The 21,185-nt window shown below is 42.3% G+C and overlaps 3 protein-coding genes across 5 annotated transcripts in view; all 3 read left to right on the forward strand.

Annotated features, from left to right (window-relative positions):
- The window catches only part of rundc3ab (RUN domain containing 3Ab), a 9,154-nt gene extending 7,733 nt beyond the window's left edge, over nt 1-1,421 (forward strand). For all 3 annotated transcript variants that reach the window (XM_048233156.1, XM_048233157.1, XM_048233158.1), the window contains one exon: nt 1-1,421. This exon is cut by the window's left edge and continues 358 nt beyond it. The gene's annotated coding sequence lies outside the window, so the exon portion shown is untranslated.
- A 2,708-nt stretch (nt 1,422-4,129) lies between these two features.
- LOC125287376 (protein FAM117A-like) lies at nt 4,130-12,714 on the forward strand. The gene is made up of 8 exons (XM_048233159.1): nt 4,130-4,716; nt 5,530-5,666; nt 7,402-7,494; nt 7,807-7,923; nt 9,067-9,180; nt 9,613-9,823; nt 10,376-10,679; nt 12,410-12,714. The coding sequence occupies exons 1-8, from the start codon at nt 4,584-4,586 to the stop codon at nt 12,669-12,671; spliced, it is 1,371 nt and encodes a 456-aa protein (XP_048089116.1). The 5' UTR covers nt 4,130-4,583; the 3' UTR covers nt 12,672-12,714.
- A 1,579-nt stretch (nt 12,715-14,293) lies between these two features.
- On the forward strand, nt 14,294-17,367 carry ndufa4b (NDUFA4 mitochondrial complex associated b). The gene is made up of 4 exons (XM_048233160.1): nt 14,294-14,467; nt 16,053-16,141; nt 16,276-16,336; nt 16,873-17,367. Exons 1-4 carry the CDS (start codon nt 14,426-14,428, stop codon nt 16,927-16,929), a joined length of 249 nt encoding a protein of 82 aa, XP_048089117.1. The 5' UTR covers nt 14,294-14,425; the 3' UTR covers nt 16,930-17,367.
- Nucleotides 17,368-21,185: the final 3,818 nt, after the last annotated feature.

The following is a 21,185-nucleotide window of genomic DNA, read 5'->3' on the forward strand; positions in this document are numbered from 1 at the left end:
AGATGGCGGCTCTTCAGGACGCCTCTGTGTTCCTCTCAGCCGTCACATGGTTCCACCAGTGGAAAGTGGTTCTTCCTGTAGACCGTTGCTAGACCTGTGCTGTAGAACTTTTGCACTGAGGTGTATTGGGATAGCCTGTTCCCAGTCTTCAGCCAGTCACAATGGATTGTGGGACTCTCCTGGTTGAGCCTCAGAAACAGCCAATGAGTCTGTTCTATCCCTTTATCTACATTTACATCTACATGACAAACACACACACACACACACACACACACACACACACACACACAGAGAGAACATACAGGCATCACACCACAGTTAGACAACCACATACACACTTTCCAGATGACATGCAAGTTATCTCACCGCAGGTGGCACAGACACACACACTCTACCATGCCCAACAACAGGATGACATTTAACTGGCAAGAGACACGTCACAGGACACACACACTCCAAGACAAACCTCCCCTAATGCAGACATTCCCAACAGAGACTCTATTTGTGAGACCAGGGCCTGGGTATGTGAACTCAGTGTAGAAACTATAGCAACCTTCTCTCCTTTTCCAAATAAACCCAATCTGTCTCCTGCGGAGAGACCAGCTTCTCTGCCATAGAAATGTCTGAACGTCTGTATGTCAACGTTGTCAACCACCGGAAAACAACAGCAAAACAAGTGGACTAGCTGTAGTACTGCCCTTCACAGCCTCCTCCTCTCCTCTCCAGTCTTCAACATGGAGAAATGTACTGTTTAAATGGTGATGGAGATTGAACCCTTTGTGGGTAGAAACAATAGCAAACGTTAGCCAACTAATTCCTATACAAATATTATATGCACATACGATTTTATCAGTGTCTATCATGGACCAAAATCATTCTGCTAACTTTCTCAAAGCCAATGTGTGTTCTTAACATTTGTTGTGTCTGCCGGGCCATTCATGTACTGTAAGTGTGCTTGCTTCCGCAGTCTGTGATAGTAAATAAAAAAAAGCAGGACAAGGCTTGTAGTTGCCTAGCTGAGGGAACAGAGCAAAACCATGGCAAGATTATGCAAACACTGATGGTGATATGGTTGAAATTAGGTAATTAGAGGCTGTGTTGTTAAAGTAATTGAATATTTACGCAAGGTAAATGTCAGGTCAGACTCACAACTGAGGCTGGATAGGAAGTGAGGTGAAAGGAATGGGTTAGGCCTGGAACCAGCCGGCTTGGGCCCTGGCTAAGAAAGTTATCCCTATAAGAGGTTATGAAACTGTGTGTGAGTGATGTATGTGCTGTGTACGTGTGTGGGGTTATCCAAACATCATGACATGTTTTATCCTTGCCACAATAGCCAACCTATTTAATACACTATTGACAACAAAGACATCTATCATTTTGAAATCGAATGCAATAAAAACTGCCTCTTTTGTTAGACAATGTATCGATTGTTGCTGTAGTTTTGTTTGTGTGTGTTTGTGCGTATGTGTGCACGTGCCTCCACATGTATGAGGGTGTTCTTGTTGTGGTTATGTAAGTATAAATGTGTGTGTGTGTGTGTGTGTGTGAGTGAGAGAGAAAGGGATAGTATGTGTGGTGGTGTTTTTGGCATGTGTGTGTATGTATGATTGTGGTCTTGGCGTGTGTGTGTGTGTGTGTGTGTATGGTGGTGTTTTTGGCATGTGTACAGTATGTGTGTGTGTGTGTGTGTGTGTCTGTGTACACACCCATTATCTTGTAGGGCTAGGTCCTTGTGTAATGGTGTCCACCCTTGTATGTGCACTGGCCTAACGGGTATTTGAATAGAAAGATAATGGCCTGTAAGATGAAGTGAGACTGGGGAAGCATGCATGTTGTAGACTTTACCTTTAATTTTTTTCACTGAACCTAGAGCATGAATACAAACATGTGTGTGGGGGCATGCAAGTGTGTGTGTGTGTGTGTGTGCGCGCGTATGCAAGCATCAAACAGAGTTCCCAAGCCAAAGCAGCCTTTCAGGTGAAACAAAGGCTGGGCGTCTTGGGTCATTGGGTCAGGATCATCCATTAATTAGTCTTTATAAAGAGTCTTTGGCCTCAAAAGCAATGTGTAAACACACATGGTCATATGGAAGCGGTGGCTTAACAGATGAGTAAAAAAGGACATTCTTTTGCCATACGGCTCTGAATTAATTCTTTGGGTACACATAGGGGTTAGCTAAGAATGCCATGCACAGGACCAGAGCAGAGAGTCAAAGAGGAAACCAGTGTAATCTGCTTATCAGTGACCACCCCCCCCCTTTCTATTTTTTTCTATCTGTCTATCTATCTATCTATCTATCTACCTATCTACTTCAGTCTTTTTCAAATTCAAACAAGTGTTATTGGGATGACAGTGTAACAGTGTTGCCAAAGCAATACAACAATATAGACTTTCATATGTATTGATACATACTTAATTTAAACATTTAATTTATTATAACTATTCTGTAATACAGTACGTTCCAATTGTATTGGTACTTTCTCTTTCAGGAGAAAGACAAGAATACAGTGTATTTGAGAGAGATTGGGCTGTGTGTTTGAAAAAGACTGGAGGTTGGCGTCCAGATCACAGGAGGGTGTTGAAATCAGGGGTGTGCCTCTGAAAGGCCTGCTTCTCGGTTTCTCTGAGGCCTGCCCTCCCTGCCTGCCTGCCCAGATGCATTATGTTGCAGCTGTTAGGGGACGTTTTCAAAACGTGACCTCCCCTCTCTCTCTCTCTCTCTCTCAATCTCAATCTCTCTCTCTCTCTCTCTCAGTGTGTGTCTGTGGTGTCTCTTAGAGTCTCTCTCACACATACACATGCATATACACTCACACACATATGATTCCCAAAGACATTCCACACACACACATACACTCACACAGCAAATACAACATACATATGCCCACATAAGCATACACACACACTGTTTTCTATCTTTTTTCTCTCTCTGTGTCTCTTTCTCTCTCACACACACATATACACACACACACACACACACACATACTCATTCATACAATTTTATCTCCACATGCCTGGCTTCCCACAACACACTCAACCCTCCCATACCACTAGCCCTTATCTCCCACAATGCATGCCGTCCCATGCCGCCCACTGCGAGATACTGTACACCTCAGAAGGCCGACACCCAGCAGACAGACAGACAGACAGGCACTGACACATACACACACAGAAGAACAGCAACACACACAGACACAGACACAGATATATACATACCTCTGAATACCGATACACCCAGAAGGTGTCCCTCTACTCTTTCCCTCAAGTAGCTAACTATAAAACTCCTTCTGTCTGTAACACACACCCACACACACCCCCACACACACACACACAGAGGTCCAATTATTTTGTGGTTCCAACATATTCTTGTACATGAGTCATAACCTGATTGACCACTAATCAGCAATGTTGGTCACATATGTACTTACACGCAAATTCATAGATAGATAGATAGATAGATAGATAGATAGATAGATGCTTTACTCATCCTGAGGGGAATTTTAGTGTGCTTTAGTGTGTAGTTCAATTTAGTTCATGAGCATTTGGTCAAAATGCCACTTAATAGATTGATTGAAGATGACTCCTCTGTTGGTAGGCCTAAGCATGGGGACCACTGGTAGGCTAATTATGAAGACCTTTTGGAGTTTGATAACCAAAACTACTGATATGATACTCTCTGGGTCTAAGAATAGGCTATGTTTTAGATTTTTCTGAAATGTGTGTGATGAGGTGGAACACTAGAGCAACAAGAGCATAAGTAAATGTAGAAATGCATAGGGCCTAAGTAAATGTAGAAAATTTTAATTTACAAAATGGCCCAGGCCCACAATTTTTTTTGTGAAACGTACATGTTGAATGAATGCATGAATGAATGAATGAATGAATGAATGAATTATTTGATTTCAAAAACCTGCTATCTATTTATCTTTCAGGGATTAATGAAAATGCAGTGTAACGTGTCGTAATTAGTAAACTAATCGACTCATACAGTAACCTATTGCTGGATTGATAGTAGGCCTACTTCATCCAATAAACGTAGTATGGATGCTGTCAACTACCAATCAAAACTTTCTCTCACAGACACCCCCACCCACTTTGGATTAATTATCGCGTGCAGATGGTCCATCATTCAGCAGTTGGATGAGAAGCGTTTCATACGGAGGAGAGGAACTCAGATAACACGCAGTGTAGATGGCTAAACAATAGGAACTGTTTTCCAAAAAAGAAACAAATAAGATATAGATCGTATTTTATTTGTTAGTGACGTTGTGTACAGTTCGCAAATTAATTTAGTCGACCTCTAGAAAGCTCGAAAGGAGTTATGAAAAACAACTGCTAACTTCTCGAGTAGCAACTCCAGTGCACGTATTATAACGTTAGCTAACGTAGTGCTCCAAAGTAAGCACTAAATTGACCTAAAAAGGCAAACGACTGAAATGAGCTCGTCAGTAGACTTTGTGTAACAGTTAAAGTTTAGCCGTGTCTGTAAAAGTTACCGTCTGCCCTGCAAACTTAACTTGTTAGTTTGTTAGCGAGAGAGCAGCGATTTGCTCCGGTTGTCGGTCCATGCGTGAGAGGGAGGGATGTGTAGCCGCGGCGGAGTTGGGGTCGCCCGTGGCAGCTCTGGTATGCAGCCGATGAAGGCGACTGTCCCTTTCCAGCTTAACAACAACAGTATTAGCAAACCCCAGTCGGCTCTGAGAGATGCCAAACCAGGTAAAGTAAAAGTTTGCACATGCACATTGACCAATGTTGCAACCTCTTCTTTAGCTCTTCTCTAAACAGAGGTCATTGTGCCCCGCACTATGGACTTAGCCATCTGCTTATAATGTTAAATTAGCCTACATTCAGCTCATTTTCCTCTTAACTTAAATCAATATTTCTGTGAGATTGGTCATTGAAAGCATGGGTCATCAAACGTGAGATGCTATACATGCAATATGTTTTTTGTTGCAATTGTTGGATTTCCAAATGAGTTGTTTGCATGAATTATCATTTTTTATATTGCATCGTTATGACCCACATGTTGCCCGCCGTTTTAGCAGGATCAGCTAAGTGACCCCTTAAGTCTACAGACAAAAGTTCAATGTCATTGTGCTATCTTTTTCATCCCGTTGCACCAATGCTTGTTTTGTATGTAACTGTACAGTGTTAATTTTCTGTATTAACAATAATGTATTGATGGGGAAATTATGTTCCTTTTAAAGAGACTCCACGAAAGGTCTTGCGATAAAATTAAAGCCTCACCATTTCAGTGTAGCTCAGGATGGACTGAGTAACGTTATTGCATGAACAGCTTGTAAAATAGTTAGCGCGGTTGTGGATTCATAGTGGGCAGAAACCGCAATGGAAAATGTGTCTAGTATTGTCTCAACATACAGAATTTCTTTTTTGGAACGGATTTTGTGCAATAATGCCAAAATAGGTTGTAGTTTATCCTTGCAGTCAAGTTAGTTAGTAGATGCATGACTGACATGATTTATTGCACTATCCTAAGTCCACCTATGCATCTTTGTCAATTCTCTGCAGTGTCTGAGAAACCGTTGTGGTGCTCACTAACTGGACAGAATCCACACAGCCATTCACTGGACGCCATTGTGGGCCCATATCTACATGGACACTGGCCCAGGGAAGGATCACACTACAAGAAGGACAAGTCCACTCAGGTAAGGGAGCCATAACAAGTTCAGTATACCACTTTATGCAAACATCTGCAACATTCCAGCAGAACCACAGGCTGTACCTTTAACTCCCAATGCTCATTTTTCACTCTGGGGTTCAGGCCAGACTCAAGGCCTTTGGGAATCAGGTAGCTGGAGCTGAAAGTCAATCATTTAATGATTTGCATGTCCTCACTCTCTGTTCTACTAAACATGTTCGAGTCACTGGTCCAGAGTGGTTTGCTCATTTGAAATGCAAAACAAGCTTGCCATTGCAACTGTATGTGACGACTTCTCGCTTTCCTGAAAGGCACTACTGTGTCCACTGGACTGGGTATGCATTTGCAAAACTCAAGACTCAAGCTGTACTTCAATGGGCGTTCTGCAAGCTGGGCTGTGCCTGTGCACGGATGTGTGCTCAAGTTTACCAGGTTGCATGAGTGTTTTTTTTTTTTTTTTTAGTATAGGGTGGTTTTGACACAGGAACCGTGTGATGGGTGTAAGAAGAGGGGGAACCAACGGAGTTGAGGAAAAAGCAAAGGAGAGATACAGGGGGAAACAGATGAGTGGAGCACAAGGAGCACATTACAGCCATCATTTTAAAAAGGGCTTAACCTCACCCTAGTCAGCTGAAACGGCAGTTTTTTTTTTGCTCACTTTACCCAGGGTGTGGGTAGGCTACATCCTTCAAGAAAAAACAAAACCTGCCCTCCCCACCCTCTGATGTTTTCACTTTGAATCCTCTAACATTTTCAAACTTAACTCTTTGCTTTGCTACTTTCATGTGACATTACATTACACAATATCTCCTTGGCATTCAGACACAAACTCAACCTTTATGTTCGTCTTCTGATTAGTCTAGTCTAATCAGAAGACTTAGGGGGCAGCCGTGGCCTACTGGTTAACCGGAGGGTTGCCGGTTCGAACCCCGACCACTAGGCACAGCTGAAGTGCCCCGCCCACTAGGCACAGCTGAAGTGCGCCGCTGTTGATGCAGGCAGCTCACTGCGCCGGGATTAGTGTGTGCTTCACCTCTCTGTGTGTACACTGTGTGTGTTTCACTAATTCACAGATTGGGATAAATGCAGAGACTAAATTTCCCTCACTGGATCAAAAGAGTATATATACTTATACTATATACTTAGTCTGCAGGATGTTGGATGAGCTGTCTGTTTGGTCTGCTCAGTTGGTATGGTCTGTCAAGTGACTGGCTGAAAGTCTTTTTTTGTCCGAAAAAAACGACCAGAAAAAGACTTGGTGGTAATAATAGCTGTTCAGATTCTCTGTATGGTTAGGAAAGGTGTTTCCAACGCTTCCTTTCAAATCTTCTTTTAGATAGAGGACACTGGAGTATTCTTTACAAAAGGAAACGTGAATGTAACACGTACAATTCCCTCTGCCAGGTAGCAACAATCGATCAACATGGTCAACAATACCCACCTTCCTATAATTACGGCACCATGTGTACATGGAGTTGGACTTTCTTTACTTAGATGTTATCTATTCCTAAGTCTTAAAGAAAGCTTCTTGTCCTCTTTCCTTGACCCCACAATGTTTTCCATCAAGGTCAAGGGAAAGTGGATAGGTAAATGAGATGGCACAGACATTTCCAATGCAGCCTCTGTCTGTTTCTCCGGTCAGTGATGAGGATGTTGTTTACATGAGTTGTGTACATTTTGATTACTATGGTCTTTGATGATTGGTGTGACCCTCATGGTTCTAGTTCTACTCCTCACTCTAGACTCCAGCCTCGTGGGCGGACAACCAGCAGAGCAGTCCAGGGGGAGGCAGCCACAAGCGCTCGGCATCATGGGGCAGTGCAGCACACAAAGAGGTGACCTTTGAATTGTTACCTTTGACCCTCTTCTGAGGCGGAAATATGTGTAAATTGTCTGTGGTTTTGTCAGGACCACAAGGCCAATGCATTGCATCAGCATGTATTAATACAGAAATGTTTCAAAGATTTTAAGGGACTCTAATCTAATCTAAGGGAAGCAAAAGAGAATGGATGTTTGTAGCCATAATCTGCATGTCGTTCTGATATTCTTTCGTTCTTCACCCTTAATTTAGCTTTTCATGCTCTGTGCCTGTGCACCCTCCCCTCTTGATGTCTTACTGAATATCTTTGCTGTCCTCTGTTCTACAGGGGTTCAGGCAGCGCCAGCAGCAGCAGTGTGCTGTGGTCCTGGGGGGAAGTCTGGACAGGAGAAGGATCCACGCGGTCACTCAGGCTGGCTCCGGTTCCCCACCCTGGATCACCCAGGTACCCAACACTATTCTAAATACAGTGCACCCTAGCACAGTGCTGCATTCCACAGTGAGTGTAACTTAGTTCAGCGTGAAGGCCAAAGAATGCCTCGGCTGACATGTCCGTGCCGTATCATTCAGTCGAGCGGATCGGTGTCTCCAAGGTACACTCCTTTTGCTGTTGGGGATCAGTATCAGTGGCACATCTGTCTCAGTAGCACAAGCGGTGTCATCAGTCCCGGTCATGTAAATCCACGGCGAAAAACGGTTAATTTGTATAACCTTTCATAACTGTTTTTTTCTCAGTTTCTACAGTTTTTCTCGATAGGTTTAATGCTTCTGGCAACTCTGACATGTTTTTAAAGCAATTTACTCACAGGCCTAAACAGAAGTACTCTGGCTAAAAGTATGTGACTTCTTCAGCTGGTTCTGTGCGGTCTCAGAGATGAGGCTGTTCACCTGTTTCTATTCTCTCTGGACACACACATTTCCACACACACACACACACACGTGGATGGCTATGAAGTGTAGGGGGAAAGATCACATGCTAGCGTATGTACACTCACACACATACACGAGAGGAAGTGAAGAGAGTTGCAGAGTGAAGCAACAGGAAGAGTGGCAAAGCTTCTCCTTTTTCAGATACCAGTTTCTGTCAGCTGTGTGGCAAAAAAACACCCACCCACACCCTACACATAGATTTGTACAGTATTTATTTCTGTATCTAGCCTAGAGGGCCAGAGGGGAAGGCCTGGAATTCAGGCTGCAGGGAATGAGTACCATGTGTCCCATCTCCTGCCAAGCAGACGGTGAACCTGTGAAGTCTCATTTTTTGCATGTTGGTTAACAAACATGCATGCGTCCACATACACACATAGAACACTAGTACACATCAGTATTTTGAGGAAAGTGAGTGTATGCCTCTTTGGAACCCTTTTAATGTTATGTTACATTTAGGTGTGTGTGTGTGTGTCACTTGTGCTTCATATGATTACTGGCTCACATGAATGGGTATGAGGTATGATTGTGGTGTAATATGTACATAACTGTGTGTGTGTGTGTTTCACTTGTGCTTCATATGATTACTGGCTCACATGAATGGGTATGAGGTATGATTGTGGTGTAATATGTACATAACTGTGTGTGTGTGTGTGTTCAGAGCCAGCCTCTTCCCATCCCTCTGAATGGAGTCCACACTCGTCTCCGACACAGTGAGGAGAAGCTGGACCAGGAGCTGGAGACCATCTTTAAACAGCACTCACTATTACAAGATGTAAGAACACACACATTCACAGATGTAAGAGAACACACACGTAGAAACAGACACAAACTACAACAACTCCCAGATGTAAGACAGCTCTCTCTCTCTCTCTCTCTCTCACTCACACACACACACACACACACACACACCATCTCTCTCTCTCTCACCACTCACTACTGCAGCTCTCAGACCTAACGGTACCGTAGGCGTTTCTAAGTGATTTCTCACGATCCACTAGTTCTCTATTCTGTGAGTACGCTGTGAAAACAACCCTAGTCTTTGTGCACAGCCCTGGCTCTGTGAACGTGAAGCAAAGCGGAAAGCACTTTTTTTTTTTTTTTTTTTTTTTTGAAAAGGAGATCTGGGAGGCAATATCTGGTTAATTTTTTAGTTGCTATGTAAACCTCACTCTTCGTTTTTGTCTGATTTCCTGTGTGTGTATAGTTCCTGGTCCCTAATGGACGCAGAGGTCCAGTACCCCCATACTGCAACTGCTGCGGCGAGCATCAGACTTGCCTCTCCTCCTCCCCCTCCCCCTCTCCTTCCTCTTCTCCCGCCACGTCCATACTCTCCTCCTCCTCCTCCTCCTCCTCCTCCTCTCCTGATCTGTCTTTGCCCTCATCTCCTGTGACCTGCACCCTTGATCCTGTCAGAGGTGAGTCCATCCACCAGCATCTCTGACCTGGGGCTAATGGGGACTATACACGGGTCAATATTTTGAGCAATCTTGCAGGACCACCAAGTCAGTTACATTTATTTTTATAAATTAACATTTTAAATATGTATAAAAAAACAGAAGTACCAAAATGCTTTCCAGCGTAGCTTAGGACAAAACTATTTGGGTCATAAAAAAATAAAAAGAGCAAAACTAGTGTTTAGTGGTCAGGTTTTTCCACTGGGGTAGCCTATACAATGTTGTGATGTGTGTGTGTGTGTGTGTGTGTGTGTGTGTGTGCACATGCCCTACTGTACAGGCATTTCACTTTTTTAAACCATAGATTGGGCAGATTTTGAAGAAAACATGTCATTGAAACCCACATTGGCTAACCTCTTTAAGCTGTTAACCTCTTTTTTTTTTTTTTTTTTTTTTTTTTTTTTTTTTTTTTTTGATATCAACATTTCATATAGAATGTTTTCTAATATTGAAAAAAAAGCTTTTGCACTTTTGTGATGCTTTCCTCTTCCTCTCTTTCCTTTCCGCCCCCAGAGGTGTGTGGGGAGGATGGGCTCTCTGCTCTCCCCCTGTTGGGCTCTCTGAGTCTGGACGACAGGGACACCTCTGCCCCCCCTGGGATCCCTCTATCTGGGAACGACCAGGATGACTCTGCCCCCTCTTTAGGCCTGGTGGTTGGGGTAGACGGGGACTCCTCTGCCCCCTGTCTTGGTCCTGTGTGTGCGGAGGATGGGCCCGTGGCCATATTCTCCTCCTCCCCCCGTCCCAACAAGAGTGTGTGTTTCCAGAGGGAGCCACCCGAGGGTTGTGAGAAGGTCCCGGTGTGTGAGGAAGTCATGTGAGTGTGTACAACACACACACACACACACACACACACACACACACACACACAGCCTTGCATGAAGGTATGTGTTGCATACACAGAGCTACACAAAGACACATATGCATGTAACCCTAACCATGCCTAAACAACACCCCAAGCGATTTCCTAACTGCCTTAACTTTTTTTGTTTCACATTTCTGTACTTCTAAAACAACAATTTCATAAACAGATAAAGGCCATCTGATGTGGCAAAAGCCCAAACTGTATGCACCACATCTTAAGTTTAGCAGGCAGGAAGTTTAAGAACATCAGCTAAATGATGACTAATGCCATGAGAAATGTAATCATGTCTGTGGTGTGTTCCCAAACTCTATATTGAAATGGCAGTCTCCATCTATTGGACAGAGAAGGTATTGCATAATGCCCAACAGAGTACTAAAGTGAAAACGTCACATTGTCCTGGCAACCAGATTTTCTGTTCTAAACAACCGAACCAAAGATGGCATTTTCCATAGCTTCGCTGTGTTCTTTCTTTTAAAACAAGAATAAATCAATTTCATCACTAGATTGTAACATGTCGAGGCTTTTATATGTTTTTCCGGGGTATTAAAGGGAAAAGTTTGTGCTAGTATGAAAGATAAAGTTTGTAACGTAACGGTAAATTTGCCTAATCTGTTTTGATTACATAACATTATTACTGTCAATCGGGGTGGCTTCGGACACTTTTCATTTTTTTTTTTTTATTATTTATTTATTTACACACCTGAAAAAAAATCGGCAAGTAGGCTATGAGACTCTGACTGATGATTGCATTCTGAAAGCATTGCACCATGTCGACAGCGGTTAACACCACGTTAGTTTCAGGTTTTTTAATAAAAAATGAAGACCATCTATTCTCAATAATTGCTTCAATCATCGGAGAGGCAAACTGCTTATCAATTTGCATAAAAACCGTTCCCTTTCTATAAAACTTTGGTCTGGCATAGTATTTCACGTTGTTAATTTGGTTTGTGTAAAACAGAAAAATGGTTGCTACGGAAACGTGATTTCACACTTTAGTACTCTATTCCATTGCCTGTGTTTTCGAAAATGTTAGATGGGATTGTTTCACATGTCCAATATTGTGTACATTTCTTATGTGTAATATCAATATTATGTCTCTTTGGGTTTGTCTCAGGATCTCGCATTTTAAAGGTACACTGCAAGATTTTTACCTTAATATAACCTCTACGAAGCCAATTTGGTAATTGAACTTGTAATAAGGGAATGGTTCTCCTAGCATAGCCATACAGCATAGCCGTAGCAGGTCGCTACCGTGAGAACCAGCAAATCAACTTCAAGAATTGCCGACCTGAAGACATCTCGTACGAATCGTAAAACAGTAGAAATAGATAGTATATTGTCAGTAGATATAGATAGTAGGTTGTCAGTAGATATAGCTCTTTGGAGAAGTTTTTGCCTTTTGTTCTTTGCCTCCAGAACAAAAGTATTTCCATTGTGTACAGGGGGAACAAGCCATGAGAAGTAGGCTATTTACAACGGCAAAGTAAAATGTATATATCGGGTTGAGCTCTAGAGTTGCCAAAAATACCTGAAACTGCATAGTATACTTTTAACATTGGGTACATGTCTCCATCATCTCCATTATCTGTACATGCTTTCTTTATTATTTAATTTGATTTAATTACATCTAATTGGTTTTAATTGTATTGTCCTTTTTTTTTTTTTTTTTGTTTGTCCTGTAGGTTCTCAGTCAAGTCCCAATCCCGTGCACTTCCCTGTTGCCCTGACCCAGATAAGGTCAACTTCACACCACGGAGAGGCTCCACTTTTTGCCCAGTCAGTTTGCACAAGCCCCTCCCATCCTCCATGGACTTCCTGTTTCACAGCCTATCAGTGTCGCCTATATCTGAGCGGGCGGGACGCACAGGGACAGGAAGGCCCACTCCTGACTCTGCTGCCACTACCAAGAGAGAGAGATGCCAGGAGCAAGACTGTGATGGGTAGCGTAGCTCTGGTGTGTGTGTGTGTTTTGTTTTGTGTGTGTGTGAGGGGGTGCTATTAATTCATGATGAAAGGAGAAACCTGATCCCTGTTCCTCGTTGAAACTCTTGTGGGTTTTCTTTTTTTTTGTTAGTCCTCTTGGATCCTAGAGCTGTTTACTGATGTGAGAAGTGAGTGTCGGCCTGTATTTTGACATCTGCCCAAAGAAATGACGTGTTAAGATGGGTGTGAGTCTTACAAAGGAAATGCTATGCAGCATATTACTATCTCAATAGAGACCATTTTCCTGCCAAAGTGTTAACAGTACCAAAACTATAATAAATATGTTTTAAAGATCACAATCATAGAAAATCGACCAAATTTCATTGAGAATATTTAAGCATTCCATGTTGTGAGGCATTCCTTTGTCAGAGAAGGAGAGACGATGCTTTAAGACGGGTCTCGCAAGCGTTTGAGGTTCACCTTAACACAAAACAAAGACAAGGTGTTCAACATGGTCAACACCATATTTTAACCAATGACTACTGGGTTTGTGACTGCAACCCTGACTTATCCACTTGTCAGACCCACCTCAACCCCCCCCCCCCACCTGTTTTCGGAGAGCTCGAAGATGTAAGAGCTTTAAGATGCTGGTTCTCAACAGTTGGCAGACCAGCCATGTGTTGAAAGGGTATGATGATTGCATTTTGCTGCAAAAAAAATGTATGCTTTTGCTATAATGGCGCAAGAGACCTCACTTTTGAGTAATGTGCAAAGTTTTTTTTTAAACTAATATCTTGGTTTAAGACCATATCATATTACAATCTTCCTTATTTAAATATGGTATTTATTGATTTTGAAAGGGATGTTGACAACCTTTCCTATACATGCCAGTAGTATACCTCGCTGGGTAGTCTTTGATTTCATGTTTGGAAATGCAATGCATTTCTGATTGTTTTGTTCTACAAAGATGAGAGTTGAGCGTTTTTTGTTTTCTTTCTTTTACAGGGTAGATAGATGTCTGTGAGATGTTTTGCACTTTTTAGTTGGTAATGTGTTGTGTTCAAACCTGTACTCTACTTGAATTTACTTTTTGTTGTTATATCTGAAAAACAAAGAAAAAAAAATTAGACAGGAGATTGTTGTACTGTCTGCATAAGCTATGATCCTAGTACGCTGTGTGAAAATGAATGGAATGTGCCAATGTCACATGCACTTAGGGTTTTCTTTCTTTACTTTTTGGTACTATTGTTTTTTTAAATGTTCTCCAAACTGGTCAGATGACACTTATGATTTAAGGAATATTCACATGGATGGATTCGTTGATACTGCTTCCATTGTTGTAAAAATGTTTTGTTTCGTTTTGAACAAGATAAAGACCTTTTTAGGAATCTGTTCAATGTTATTTTTTTCATTGCATGTTTTCAAGACATTGTCATTTAGGCCATCTCACACACCCGCTTTTGACGATGACTGTCGGTGATTTAGTCATGACTATGTTGACCGGAATGAACTTTGACGTCATTTTAGCGCCCATCAGTAATCTACTGTAGGTACTGAACTGTAGTATGACTATCATCTTTCTGTCGTTCGTTATCATTGGTTGGGGTCAGTGATGTAGGCGGGGTTATACTGGTATCGCTGCGCGCGTACTCATTTCCCGTTCTCAGACTAGGAGCACACCCGCGCAGGACGCTCATCTCCAGCGGAGCGCTAATTAATTCTCTTAAACCAATACTGTAACATTAAGTTGTGAACGGATTACCTTAGTTGCAAAAATGCTCTCAACGGTTATGAAACAACTTAAATCCCACCCGGCGGTAAGTAAGCAAGCCACTCGAATAAGAGGTTCTTAGATGGTTGGATGGTTGTCATCTCTTATAATGACATTGAGACGAGTCGGTATTGTATAGAATTTCCCTCTAGCGAGCGGCTAGTGGATTGGTCGCATCTCTTTCAACGTCAAAGTGGTGTATATGTGTAGATACAGGACTTATTTAATCATTTTATCTGGAATATTTTTGGTTCCTAATTGATCCTTTATCTTGTATATATCCCGATGCGTCTTACTATAAAGGAAATGTAAATATGTATGTACATAATGTCAGTTTAGGCCTGATGCAAGGTTTTTGACCTTGACATCCAAAATTGGATGTTGCCTATATCCTTAGTATTAATGAAGCTGTATGTCCTGTTCGAAATGGTAGGCTATACCATTAGTGCAATTGTTTGGTATTATTTTTTTTTAAACGTTTCTGATCTACACTCTACGTTTAGGCAGGTCGAGGCCCGTTGTGATGGTAGATCACAATCAAATATCGAAAATGAGATGGATTGGATAGCTCCAGTTACTGATTAAATTGCCTGATAATGGCGATCACATTTTCTCTATGTATACCTAATGTTACCATCATTATTATATCCTGCCTATAGCCTTCACAACATATATCAGGTTACTTTCACTTGTTCGTGGAACCGGCAATGTTTCTATAAGTCGAGCTGAAAATGGACTGGTGGTGAAACGGTAGACCTATTTTAATTTCTGGTTTTCAACTGAGTCGTGGTCTAATATTTTGGCTTTCATGAAATGCTACATTAAATAACACAACTGAATTCTGTTCACATATGGGCGTCGTGTACGAGCATATAGCTTAGCTGCCATCCTTATAGGTCATATATGCACGTCGCCATACCATGACGCTTACAGTACATAAGGCAAGACTAATCTAACACGCTGCACCATTCACCGTCCACTCATGGCATGCAACTTGTATGCTACATGGTTAACTATAACAATATGGGATAGAAACGTACGCGTGGTCCAAGGGTGACGAAGAGTAAATTAGGCCATTCTTTTCGAAATAGTCTGTGTGATATGTCATTTTTCAGATCGGTCTATATCACAGGCTACCATATAGCAGAGTAGACTAATGCAAACATACTCCACCTGTCATAATATGACGGTCACCAGAGGCTGTGGTATAAATAATTTAAGTCCTGATTAGGAAATAGTAAAGCAAACAGGTAATTGAATGGTTCAGGTAAATAATTCTAGAACAGTAGAATTCTTTTTTCCTATCAGTGGAATGTCAGATCTATTAGTCCGCCCTGACGCAAAAGGCGGTCACTGCGCAGAACATTGTACTTTGATTGTTTTGAGCTGGAGCCTCCGCTCATTCAACTAACACAGCCATGGATTTGGGCTTGATACTGAAATGGTGTCCAGGCACTTGCTGTTCACATAGACTTAGTTGGAATGACTCCAACATCATTTACCCATATGTTGGAGTGGGTAGGCTACATGTACGGTTCAGCTTTGACTGACTTGTGGCACGTGAGTTTAGGAGGCAGGTTTGTGCGGGAGCGGTCGTTCCCTCAAATGTTCTTCTCTCGCTCCCTCCTCAGTTGATCCCTCTCTTCGTTTTCATTGGCGGAGGAGCCGCCATGTCCATGATGTACCTAGGTCGCCTGGCATTGAAGAACCCCGAGTGCTCGTAAGCAGAACCACACACACTAGGCTACTCCAAATTTGATATGGATGTGCTTGTTTCTGTCTAAAAGATCTGTATAGCTTTGGTCTACTGTACTGGTAGTGTTGGCTGAGTGTTGTCTGATATTTGCACCACAGGTGGGACCGTACGAACAATCCAGAGCCCTGGAACAAAGTGGAACCGAACCACCAGTACAAAGTAAATATCAGTGCACCTGTCATGTCTGTTAGTAAGAGTTTGGAATTCTAAAAAAAAGTGTATTATGGCAGTACATCACCAGTGTCTGTTCGTTCTGGTAGAATGGAGGTGTTTGTAATGCACTTACATCTACTGTTATTCATTTGGATGATAAATACTACTTATGCACAGTAACATGCATATCAAGCAACAACAGGCTCTGAAGCAAGGCTTTGAATGGGAAACACAATCAGAATACTGCAAAATTATTTGTGGTATTTCATAGGCTTAATTATTTAAAACTGTGATTGAGGTTGTATACTCAAAGTTAAGCTAACAGATCAGATTCAAATAGGTTGAATGCAGCCTCATTATAACAAGATATCTTACATAGCACTAACAGACAAGAGGGCACTTGAAATCATGGGATGGAAGGCTGTGTTAGCAAATAGGATTAGAGTAAGATCACAGTTGTTGGAGACGAGGTGATTATCTTGGTAGAGATGTTCAGTAATACCCCTAAGCTTACCATGGATGCTGAATATGTGTGTTCACAGATGTTCAAAGTGAACATGGACTACTCCAAGCTGAAGAAGGACAGGCCTGACTTCTAAACGCTGGAGGGCTGGAGTCTCTAACAGCACCCCCTACTGCACAGGAGCCTGATGCTTTTTTCATCACAGACATGCTGAAATCATACCACTGGTCGATATCATTTCTGGGAGAAGAGGACTATCACAGCCATTTTGCCTTGGAGGTCACAGTCAACACACACACACACACACACACACATGCATTCAGTCAATAGTCTACACACACACACACAGACACACACACACATACTCATGCATTATCATCAGATACCAATCGCCACCTATGTTTATCCATTCTCCTCTCGCTGGTTGTCTTTCCCAGTCAAATGAAATCAGACAGCCTCCTACATGTTATAATCGGAAAAGCTCTTTGTGTGCTTTTGATTGATTGTGACTTTTATTTAATTTTAACATTATTAATGTAAATTGTGTTTCGCAAATAAATGCACATTAAGAATATATGTAAAGAAAAGTATTTTAATCATCCCTGGTTTTGTGTGAGTGACTGGGGCTTTGGGTTTGTATCTGGTCAGCATTGCCATGTGATGACAGTCATCATTACATTAAGCAGACACTTCTTGACCAAAGTGACTTACATATGTCAGCTATATATTACAAGGGATCACATTTTCCCTGGAGCAACTTGGGGTGAAGTGCCTTGCTCAACAGTGGAAGCTGGGATTTGAACTGACAACTTTCAGGCTACTGCACGCTAGCCCAGCTCCTTAACCACTACACTACCACCGCCTACGAGGTGGTCATTATGGTGGTCAAATAGGATTAAGGGGCTATGCACAGTTCTGTGAGATATTTCGACAGAAAAATGGAGGAGAGAGACAAACGGTATAGTTTACGATAATTTAATTCCCTGATTTCCATAGTAGGCTTTACTTTTTAAAGTACAGTATCTTAATAGTTTGTTTTTGTTCTCAATCCTCACCGGAGTGATTTACCTGCATGGCTTTAAATCAGGCACTAATAAGATCGCCTCTTAAGCTGTTAAAGGTCTTGTGACACCCTGTTCACCCAGCAGCTGAGTGACATAATCTAACAGCAAAAGATCCCGAGGCGATTGTTTCCATGTTTGTTTTCATTAATACATTTTAAGAGATCTGCAGATAATAAAGGGATTTCATAACAGTACAGTCCTGTATATAAACACATGCAAACATAAAAAAGTAAAGGTAACAAATAAAAGTCATCAGCCACATCACTGCTGTACAGAAGTGAAGAGTTATAGTTTTATGGCCATTGGTAGGAATGACCCTCAGGAACACATTTGGGAAGATTAGCCTACCACTGAAGGTTCTTGTCTGCTCAAAAAGTCTATCATTTAGGTGTTCTCTAGAAAGCTGAAGTGCACTCCAATATATTTATAAGAGTGCACTACCTCCACATCCACTCCACTGATCAAGACGGGTCAAACTGGGCTTTTGTCCACTACCAGCTCCTTCATCTTGTTAACGGTTAGCTCCAGATGATTCGGGCTGCACGACTCAACAAACTTATCTCTCAGATCTCTGTATTCTGTTTCATGTTGCCCATTAATGTATCCTACAATGGCTGAGTCATCAGAAAACATATGGAGGTGGCATGTTTTAGAAGTCAGATGTCTACAGGGAGAACAGGAGGGGAGAGAGGACTGTCCCCTGAGGGGGCCCTGTGCTGCCCAAGACTGTCTCTGGCAGACCTCTCTCTAGAGTCCCATACTGAGGTCTGTTGGTCAGACCTCTCTCTAGAGTCCCATACTGAGGTCTGTCTGTTGGTCAGGTAGTTTGTTATCGCATGCCTCTGCGCTTGTCCACCACGAGGCAGAATGGTGTTGAAGGCATTAGAAAAGTAAAAAAATGTAAAGAAAATGGTGACTCTCACAGTGCTCCCTGCTTTGTCAAGATGGAAGTGAGCTCAGTGGAGCAGGTACAGTATATGATGACATCTTCCACTCTGATGTTTTCCAGATTAGCAAACTGGTCTTCTGGTGTGAAAGGATTAACCTCTCCAGGGTCCTCATCACGTGTGATGTTAACGGTACTGGCTCGTAGTCAGTGAAGACCTCGGGGTGCCCCTTCTTAGGCACAGGGTCCAGGCATGATGTCTGCCACTCAAACTAGGCAAAGCAGCAGGCCCTGAGCGGAGTGAGTGCGGAGGTGCTCAAGGGTTGTGCTGCACAGCTCTGTGGAATCTTTCAACACATCCTTAATCTGAGCGTGAGGCTAGGTAGGGTTCCGTCTCTGTCTCTAGTTGCCTTTTCACCCAGTCAGCTGTGATATTTGGAAGGAGTCACTGTGGTGGTGGAGGAACAGTTACAGGTTTAGCAGGGCTGCCAACTTTTCAAAAAACCTTGGAGTGAGATTTGGTGGGGCCAACCCAAATTTTGCTGCGGAAATTTTTGTTTGGCTCATTCAGCATTATACCGTTACAGTAAAAAAACATACATCAGTGGTTCTCAGGTGTAGGGACCAGGCATTGACGGATTATGAACTTTCGGGCCCCTGGGCCCACATGTAATAAGGGCTCCCCCACTAATTGTCGCCATATGTGGAAGGGGGGGTTGGGGGTCCTCCCCCAGAATTTTAAAAATTTGTTTGATGTGATTTCCTGTATTCTGGTGCATTTTGGGGATGGCCAATACTAAATTCAATCAAATTCATAGCCTACATCCTGATGTGTTGATATTGAGGAAATGATTCCATGCAAAGGCTTGGGCTTCAGGGGCCCCTGACACCTTGGGCCCCTGGGTCTGGGCCGGAAGGCCCATTACAGTCATCCATCCCTGGGACCAGGGTCCCAGAGTTAAATTAACATTGGTATCTAAGGGATCTAGCCTACTAGTAGGACCATGGGCGTCGGAGGCATTCTGAAAGTGGGTGGGACATTTTAGCAGGGGGTGTGGGTGTCCTCCCCCAGAATTTTTTTTTTGGACTAGATGCAATTTCCTGAATTCTGGTACATTTAACAGGTTATTTAGATACTTCTATATAACAAAATGAAGCCAGCCTACGAAATTAATAAAGAGGAAATCATGCATAATTTAAAAATAACTCAATATATAGGCTACGTAATAGTGATCATCAAATACCTCCCCAGATTTCAGTGCCCATCAGTCCCAACATTTAACAATATAATCAAACAGTCCAAAAGTAAATTAAATATCAAACTAAACCGAAAATTTCATGCTTTTGAAGGCCTACCAGTATGCCGCTCCAAGAAACGCATGTCTCAAAATAAAACTCGCATAAGAAATAAAGGGCTGTCTCGAATACAATCCTGCCCCTAAAGGCCTGTACTTTGTCTTAAGACCCCCGGCCATAATTTCAGGATTTACACTATCTAAGTAGACAAACTGGCTTCAGATATCCAACAGAGTGAATACGAGATTGTGCAGTCGCTGTGGTTAGTGACATGATGCTGTTAATGGGGAGTTTTACATAGGCTAGCGTAAACCTATAGGTTATTATGACCCGCGCTTGGCTTTTTTTTTTTTTTTTTTTTCTTTTTAAGATGCCCAAATTTCCGTCAATGATTCCCGGGACACTGAAAGACCGGGGTACACGAAAACTTGGTGGACATGTAACCCCACATGGATAGCATGGAACCATCGTTTTCGTTTTGATCTGTAGCCCCCGCTGAATTGGACCCCGAAAGGAGGGTAGGGCAGACACAGTTTTCTGTGAATATCTCGAAAACCGTAGGGTTTAGGAGGACCATTTTTTTTTTGTATGTTGATCTCAAGGGGCCATGTCAACCCATTCCATAACCACTCATTTCATGTATAGTGCCACCTAGTTAAACACAAAAAAGTAAAAATGAGGTGGTGTAATTGAAGGTATCTGTGACCTAACATAGTCAAAACTGCACGAAATTGGAAGTGTAGGATCATTATGACACCCTCTGTATGCACGCCAAGTTTTGTGGAATTCCGTTCATGGGGGGCCACACAATAAATTAATTTATGTTACTATACACCAACTGGCCTGTAGGTGGCCGGAGACAGTTTTCTGTGAATATCTCGAGAATTGTAGGGCCTAGGAGGTCCACCTTTTTTGTATGTTGGTCTTAAGGGGCATGTCAACCCATCCCATTACCACTTATTTCATGTATAGCGCCACCTAGTTAAAAATTAAAAAGCAAAAAAAATAGGTGTTTTCATCACAGGTCAAAACTGCACGAAATTAAAAGTGTAGGATCATTATGACACCCTCTGAATGCATGCCAAGTTTTGTGTACTTTCGTTCATGGGGGGCCTTACAATAAAATAATTTATGTGTACATTTAGT

The sequence above is a fragment of the Alosa alosa genome, chromosome 22 (genome assembly GCF_017589495.1).
Source record: "Alosa alosa isolate M-15738 ecotype Scorff River chromosome 22, AALO_Geno_1.1, whole genome shotgun sequence".
NCBI lineage: Eukaryota > Metazoa > Chordata > Actinopteri > Clupeiformes > Clupeidae > Alosa > Alosa alosa.

What these genes read in the sequence shown, in the direction of transcription:
- ndufa4b (XM_048233160.1), top strand. Translation starts at nt 14,426, where the DNA reads ATGCTCTCAACGGTTATGAAACAACTTAAATCCCACCCGGCG. An exon ending in AACTTAAATCCCACCCGGCG is followed by an intron (nt 14,468 to 16,052) that starts GTAAGTAAGCAA and finishes CTCCCTCCTCAG; the next exon opens with TTGATCCCTCTCTTCGTTTT. An exon ending in TTGAAGAACCCCGAGTGCTC is followed by an intron (nt 16,142 to 16,275) that starts GTAAGCAGAACC and finishes TTTGCACCACAG; the next exon opens with GTGGGACCGTACGAACAATC.
- LOC125287376 (XM_048233159.1), top strand. Translation starts at nt 4,584, where the DNA reads ATGTGTAGCCGCGGCGGAGTTGGGGTCGCCCGTGGCAGCTCTGGTATG. An exon ending in AGAAGGACAAGTCCACTCAG is followed by an intron (nt 5,667 to 7,401) that starts GTAAGGGAGCCA and finishes TCCTCACTCTAG; the next exon opens with ACTCCAGCCTCGTGGGCGGA. An exon ending in CCGGTGTGTGAGGAAGTCAT is followed by an intron (nt 10,680 to 12,409) that starts GTGAGTGTGTAC and finishes TTTGTCCTGTAG; the next exon opens with GTTCTCAGTCAAGTCCCAAT.